This window comes from Taurulus bubalis (genome assembly GCF_910589615.1).
Source record: "Taurulus bubalis genome assembly, chromosome: 11".
NCBI lineage: Eukaryota > Metazoa > Chordata > Actinopteri > Perciformes > Cottidae > Taurulus > Taurulus bubalis.
The window spans coordinates 1,616,659-1,624,158 of record NC_136599.1 but is presented as its reverse complement, the minus strand read 5'-3'; the positions used below and the strand labels follow the sequence as shown (position 1 = coordinate 1,624,158).

Below are 7,500 nucleotides of genomic sequence, written 5' to 3'. Positions count from 1 at the left end.
AGAGAGAGAGAGAGAGAGAGAGAGAGAGAGAGAGAGAGAGAGAGAGAGAGAGAGAGAGTCAACAGAGGGTTTGAGTGACGACTTGTTGTTGTTTCTATCAGAGTCCCGTGAAGTGAATCAGGCCTGGAGCGTCTCCAGTCTGAGTTATGGGCTCCTCCTGCTTCAGAGAGCGGGGGGTCACAGGTTCAATTCCCAGTGAAACCCAGGCACTAAAACAACTTCAGTGTTGAAGACTTTTACGTCTGTGGGCTGATACAGAGCGGGACGTTAGCTTAGCTAGTTAGCCTACATCTGTCATAAAACCACAGAGCAGCACCTCTAAAGAACTCTGCTTCTATTAATGAAGTCTATCTGCATGTATTAAAGCTGCATTCTCTCTATGGCCACAAGGGGTGACTCCTCTGGTTGTATAGAAGTCTATGCTTCATGTGTTAAAGCTGCATTCTCTCTCCTGACCACCAGGGGGCGACTCCTCTGGTTGTATAGAAGTCTATGCTTCATGTGTTAAAGCTGCATTCTCTCTCCTGACCACCAGGGGGCAACTCCTCTGGTTGTATAGAAGTCTATACTTCATGTGTTAAAGCTGCATTCTCTCTCCTGACCACCAGGGGGCGACTCCTCTGGTTGTATAGAAGTCTATGCTTCATGTGTTAAAGCTGCATTCTCTCTCCTGACCACCAGGGGGCGACTCCTCTGTCTATGCTTCAACTGTCTGTCTGCCTGTCTGTCTCTGATAACCAGTTAAAGGTTGAGAGTAAAGAGTTGAGCCGTCTGAATAAAAGACTTCTGTGTTTCTGTTTTTAGCCAATTTACCAAATTACCATCTTCTCCTTAATTAAATTCATTAGAGTCAGAGCTCTCATCCCACTGAGAGCCAATCACAGCGTCCCACTGTGGCTAAGTGGTTAGCATGCCTGTCTTTCAATCAGAGGGTTGGTGGTTTGCGCCCTGGCTCTGCTAGTCCATGTCGTTGTGTCCTTGACACTTAACCCCTAACTGTTGCTGTGTCTACGGTGTAGAGAGCAAACATGTAAGTCGCTTTGGTGTGTCAGCTAAATTAAATGAAATGTAGTGTCCCAGTCAGGAACACTGGGAGGCTTTTATCAGGACGGAGAGCAGCCGATAACGGATCAATACACTGAAGTACGAACCAGCATTCAGGGGCGGGGCTACCAGGAGAGGACCAGGTTGTGTTCTTATGCAACAGAAATCCAGGAGTCCAAAAAGAACTAACCCCCAGCCCGTCCACAGAGTTTAACCCTTAAGCCTCCAGACAAACAAGATGGCCGACGCTGGAACAGGAAGCCGCTCCAGAAGGAGCAGCTGCTTCCTCTCCAGGTGAATAGAAACACACAAACACACTTCAACGTTCCCCAACACCGCTCAGCGGGAATCGAGCCGGCGGCCTGCACCCACCTTCTTCAGCTGGCCGCTGCGCGTGCCCACGAACACCACGGTGTGCTCGCCGTACGTGTAGGCCGCCACGGCGCCCATGCCCTCGCTCCGGTCCTCGTACAGAGGGCTGCCCTCGATCACCCGGAGGCCGCCCAGAGGCTGGTTCAGGACCAGACCACAGAAATCATCTCCTATCTGCTTAGGCTGAGGAGAGGAGGAGGAGGAGGAGGAAGAGGAGGAAGAGGAAGAAGAGGGGTTAGTCAACAACAGTGATGATGTCATCATAACGTTCCCAATGAAACACAGAAAGCTAATATTCTGACGTAAAAACTATCCTGGAGAAATAAATAGAACATTATATATTTAGTATAACTATCTATCTATCTATATATATATATATATATATATATATATATATATATATATATACACACATATATATATTATATACATAGTTATAACTATATATATATATATATATATATATATATATATATATATATATATATAATATATATATATATACTTATAACTATGTATATATATAGTTATAAGTATATATATATATATATATATATATATATATATATACTTATAACTATGTATATACATAGTTATAGTTATACTAATGATTTAAACGTTCGGCGGCCTTGAGCATCTCGTGTTTCTGTGTGAAGACAAACAGGGAGCACACACACACACACACACACACACACACACACACACACACACACACACACACACACACACACACACACACACACACACACACACACACACACACACACACACACACACACACCCTGTCATTAGCGGGTTAGGGACATGGTGGAAACTCTGAAACAGAAATGAGCTGATTCTTTGAGTTCGAGGTCGCGTCTCCACGTGTACACACACTTGTATCTCTCGGCATATCTCGGCAAATTGAATGAAGTGTATTGCACCTTTTATTTGAAAGTAATGTTATCAGAACAATATAACACTCTGGAGCAACAGCAAGTTAACAACAGAATATAAATCAAAAATATATGCCAGGGAAGAAAAAAATGATGTATTTTATTTTTTTTAGTACCGTGTGGATGCAGGGCAGCTCCTTGTTCAGGAGCCAGGGTAAGGACAGGCGCCCCTCCCCCCGGTAGCAGGACCTGATGCGCTCCCTCATGGCCAGGTTGATGTGCTGCAGCGTGAACAGACACAGGACCGTCTCCCTGGGGGGGTTGGACCGGTTCTTCTGGCCCTGAGGACACACGGGACAGGAAGTACTGTCACATGAGGACAGGAAGTACTGTCACATGGGGACAGGAAGTGAGGACACACGGGACAGGAAGTGATGTCACCAAGGGGACAGGAAGTACTGTCACATGGGGACAGGAAGTACTGTCACATGAGGACAGGAAGTACTGTCACATGAGGACAGGAAGTGAGGACACACGGGACAGGAAGTACTGTCACATGAGGACAGGAAGTGAGGACACACGGGACAGGAAGTGATGCCACCAAGGGGACAGGAAGTACTGTCACATGGGGACAGGAAGTGAGGACACATGGGACAGGAAGTGATGTCACCAAGGGGACAGGAAGTACTGTCACATGAGGACAGGAAGTGAGGACACATGGGACAGGAAGTGATGCCACCAAGGGGACAGGAAGTACTGTCACATGGGGACAGGAAGTGAGGACACATGGGACAGGAAGTGATGTCACCAAGGGGACAGGAAGTACTGTCACATGGGGACAGGAAGTGAGGCCACATGGGCACATGGGGCAGGAAGTGATGTCACAGGTAGAAGACAACAGACACAGAGGGATATACGTAGATTATATAAATAAAGACAAACGAAGAAAAATAATGTAATGACAGAAGACGACGAAACTAAAAATATCGAAAAAGAAAGACAGGAATAGAAGTGTCTGTCTCTCTCTCTCTCTTTCTCCCCCTCCTTCCCTCCCTCTCTCCCTCTCCCTCCCTCTCTCCCCCCTCTCTCTCTCTCCCCCCCCTCTCCCCCTCCCCCCCTCTCCCCTCTCTCTCTCTCCCTCCCTCTCTCCCCCTCTCCCTCCCTCCCTCCCCCCCTCTCTCTCTCCCCTCTCTCTCTCCCTCCATCCCTCTCCCTCTCCCTCCCCCACTCACCTGAGAGAAGACGACAAACAGGACGTCGTCGTCCTCCGACAGGCCGAGTGCGTGGGCCAGGCGCCGCCCCGGTTTCTGCCTGTAGGCGGCCTGGACCAGGCGGTACTCCACGCCGTCCTTGGTGCAGCCCAGAGGGAACTCCACGTAAGAGTAGAACTCCGTGTCGTTGGAGCACATGCGCACGATCTTGGAGGTGAAGAACTTCTCCCCGCCGGCGTCCATCTGCGTGAGCTGCGTGTCCAGCTGCAGCGTCAGGAAGTAGACGTAGGAGCGGCTGGAGAAGCCGTACACGTAGTAGATGTCGAAGGCCGGGTAGAGCGACAGCGTGTCCGACGGGATCTTGATCTGCGACGACACAAACTCGTCCTGGTAGACGAGCGAGAACATGTTCACGCTCTCCTCGTCCGCCACCAGCTTCCTGCTGGACAGCGTCGGGAAGTACTCCGACTTCCCGTCGATGGCGGCGCCGATGAAGAGCCGGCTGCCGCCCTTCATCGGCTTCTTCCTCTTCGGGTCGGCCGTCCAGTCGTCCTCGCCCACGACCACGCCTGAGGAGGGGGAGGAGGGGGAGGAGGAGGAGGAAGAAGGAGGAAGAGTAGATGATTGACAGGTCTCTTCTTCATGAACACCCAGGAAGTAAATAAAACATTTCCGGCATTGATTTCTCGACCTTATTGATACGTTTATTGTTTATAATTCATACAAATTCAAAGCTGTCAGATTTAGATTGTTAGCTAAGAAGCTATCAATCATGTTATGAGCTAAGCTAAAGGTCTTTGTGCTAAGCTAGGCTAACCACACCCTGGAGTTATATAGCCGTGTGGGTACGGTGGTAGACATGCTACAAGATTAGCTTGTACCATCCCAGGTATTACCATTAGCCCTGGCTAGCTTTGGTAAAGTAGCATTAGCTATTGTAAAGTAGTAAACGTTAGCCGATAAGAGCCGGACTTTTGATTTTTATAGTTGTTGGTCGTCAAATAGCTGCAAAGACGAATCGCTAACGATAAGCACATTGTCTCATTATTACATTTATATTCCAGTATAAACTATGAATAAACACATGCTGGACCCGTCTATACTCTGGAGAGGATCACCCAGAACGAACCTGAGCTCGTTAGCTTGTTAGCTCGTAAACAGCTAGCAGAACGGGAACAATCGATACAATAACCTCGTTAATATTGTGTCCAAAGGGTTACTGAAGGGTTTTAAAGTCCTGGTTGCAGTTGTTAAGAGGTACTTTTACTGCTTGTTCTCGTACTAATACCTCATATCTAGTAATATCCAGAACTCATCCTCATGAGATCAAGTCTCATATTCATGAGATGAACTCATGTTTAAGTGACGTGACGAGAGAAGCCGACAGAGCAGAGACGTTCCTGAGACGATGTTGTTGTTGTTGTTGTCAATCATCTGCTGTGTTTAGTCAGCAGCTTCATTCAAACTGAGTTACAGTAAAACGCGTCTGACAGATGTTCTGCTCGTCAGGAACAAAGAAGAAGAAGAACGGCAGCTCACAGCACACAATCTGCTGAAAGTCTTTGGATATTAATTTCTTCTTCGTCTTCCCACAACATGAATAAATATTCACTAAAAACTCTCAATATTTAGCCGAGTCATATTTTATGTGTATTGTTTTTTTTTGTAATTTACAGTCAAAATTACTGAAGTTGATCATATTTCTATGTCGTCACCATAAGCTCAGTAACAGGAAGTGTTTAGCCTAGCTTAGCTTAGCACAAAGGCTGGAGGCAGGGGGAAACTGCTAGCTTAGCTCCACCAAGAAATACTCCTTCCAACAACAGATGTACATGTTGGACCGTCTAGACTCTGGAGAGGACAACCCAGAACTAACATGAGCCCGCCAGCCGTTAGCTCGTTAGCTAGTAAACGGTCAGCTGCATTTACTGTTAGCATGGGTTAGCATTAGCTGGATGATTCTATAAAACGGGCTTTGCTAACTGCTGGTTTGAAGGTCCTTTTAGAACTGTCCATCAAACGCAGTCTGTCATGCTCTACCTGTTCAGGTGAGTCTGACTCCGCCCCCCAGCTTACCTGCCATCCCATCAGCCTCTCTGGCTCCAGACAGGTAGTGCTCTTTGCGGTGATGCGGCTCTCCCAGTTTGAAGAGATCCTCCAGTCGTAGGAACTGACAGACGCCCTGCCAGATGGACCCGCACGCAACCAGTCGGTTCCCAGTATAATCCACCAGTAAGAGCTTATTCACGTTGTCCGACGAGTCCAGTCTGAGGCAGAGACAGACAGGCAGGTGGGGCGTTAGACAGGTGAGAGACAGACAGATGAAGACAGACAGGTGTAGACAGACAACAGACAGGTGCAGGCAGACAACAAACAGGTGTAGACAGACAACAGACAGGTGAATACAGACAGGTGTAGACAGACAACAGACAGGTGAATACAGACAGGTGTAGACAGACAACAGACAGGTGAATACAGACAGGTGTAGACAGACAACAGACAGGTGTAGACAGACAACAGACAGGTGAATACAGACAGGTGCAAACAGACAGGTGCAAACAAACAGGTGCAGACAGACAGGTGAATACAGACAGGTGTGGACAGACAGGTGTACACAGACAGGTGAATACAGACAGGTGCAGACAGACAGGTGTACACAGACAGGTGAATACAGACAGGTGCGGACAGACAGGTGCGGACAGACAGGTGTACACAGACAGGTGAATACAGACAGGTGTGGACAGACAGGTGTACACAGACAGGTGAATACAGACAGGTGCAGACAGACAGGTGTACACAGACAGGTGAATACAGACAGGTGCGGACAGACAGGTGCGGACAGACAGGTGTACACAGACAGGTGAATACAGACAGGTGTGGACAGACAGGTGTACACAGACAGGTTAATACAGACAGGTGCAGACAGACAACAGACAGGTGAATAAAGACAGGTGCAGACAGACAACAGACAGATGAATACAGACAGGTGTACACAGACAGGTGTAGACAGACAACAGACAGGTGAATACAGACAACAGACAGGTGTACACAGACAGGTGCAGGCAGACAACAGACAGGTGTAGACAGACAACAGACAGGTGAATAAAGACAGGTGCAGACAGACAACAGACAGATGAATACAGACAGGTGTACACAGACAGGTGTAGACAGACAACAGACAGGTGTAGACAGACAACAGACAGGTGTACACAGACAGGTGCAGGCAGACAACAGACAGGTGTAGACAGACAACAGACAGGTAAATACAGACAGGTGCAGACAGACAGGTGCAGACAGACAGGTGCAGACAGACAGGTGAATACAGACAGGTGCAGACAGACAGGTGCAGACAGACAGGTGCAGACAGACAGATGAAGACAGACAGGTGTAGACAGACAACAGACAGGTGTAGACAGACAACAGACAGGTGAATACAGACAGGTGCAGACAGACAGGTGCAAACAAACAGGTGCAGACAGACAGGTGAATACAGACAGGTGCAGACAGACAACAGACAGGTGAATACAGACAGGAGCAGACAGACAGGTGTACACAGACAGGTGTACACAGACAGGTGTACACAGACAACAGACAGGTGAATACAGACAGGTGTAGACAGACAGGTGCAGACAGACAGGTGTGGACTCACCTGTGAGCACAGGCCCTGACGCTGGGCGGAGGGTAACACTTGGCGTTGTCCTCCACCGGGCCGGTCATGTGACTCCTCAGCTCCGTCAGATTGGCCGACAGCTTCAGCACTCGGTTGACGGCGCCGAGGAACACCTCACCTGTCCTCCGGTGGACGGTCAGGTGAGTGAGGGAGGAGTCGAAGGCCCGGTACACCACCCGGCCCGACGAGGGGGGAGGGGGAGCAGCCGGGGCAGAGAGGAGGGGGGAGGAGAGGAGGAGGAGGGAGAGGAGGAGGAGCAGAGGAGAGGAAGAGGGGAGCATGGTGGACAGAGAGAGGAGGAGAGGATGGAGGGATGGAGGAGGAGAGG

General features: G+C 48.9%; 1 protein-coding gene across 1 annotated transcript in view; it reads right to left on the bottom strand.

Moving 5' to 3' along the window:
• The window catches only part of plxna3 (plexin A3), a gene marked incomplete at its 5' end in the record, with an annotated part of 65,819 nt that extends 58,366 nt beyond the window's left edge, over window positions 1–7,453 (bottom strand). The window contains 5 exons of the mRNA XM_079226619.1: window positions 1,417–1,599; window positions 2,468–2,632; window positions 3,524–4,071; window positions 5,579–5,769; window positions 7,152–7,453. Coding sequence (XP_079082745.1) covers window positions 1,417–1,599; window positions 2,468–2,632; window positions 3,524–4,071; window positions 5,579–5,769; window positions 7,152–7,453 — 1,389 coding nt within the window. The remainder of the gene's footprint in view (window positions 1–1,416; window positions 1,600–2,467; window positions 2,633–3,523; window positions 4,072–5,578; window positions 5,770–7,151) is intronic.
• Between the last annotated feature and the right edge of the window lie 47 nt (window positions 7,454–7,500).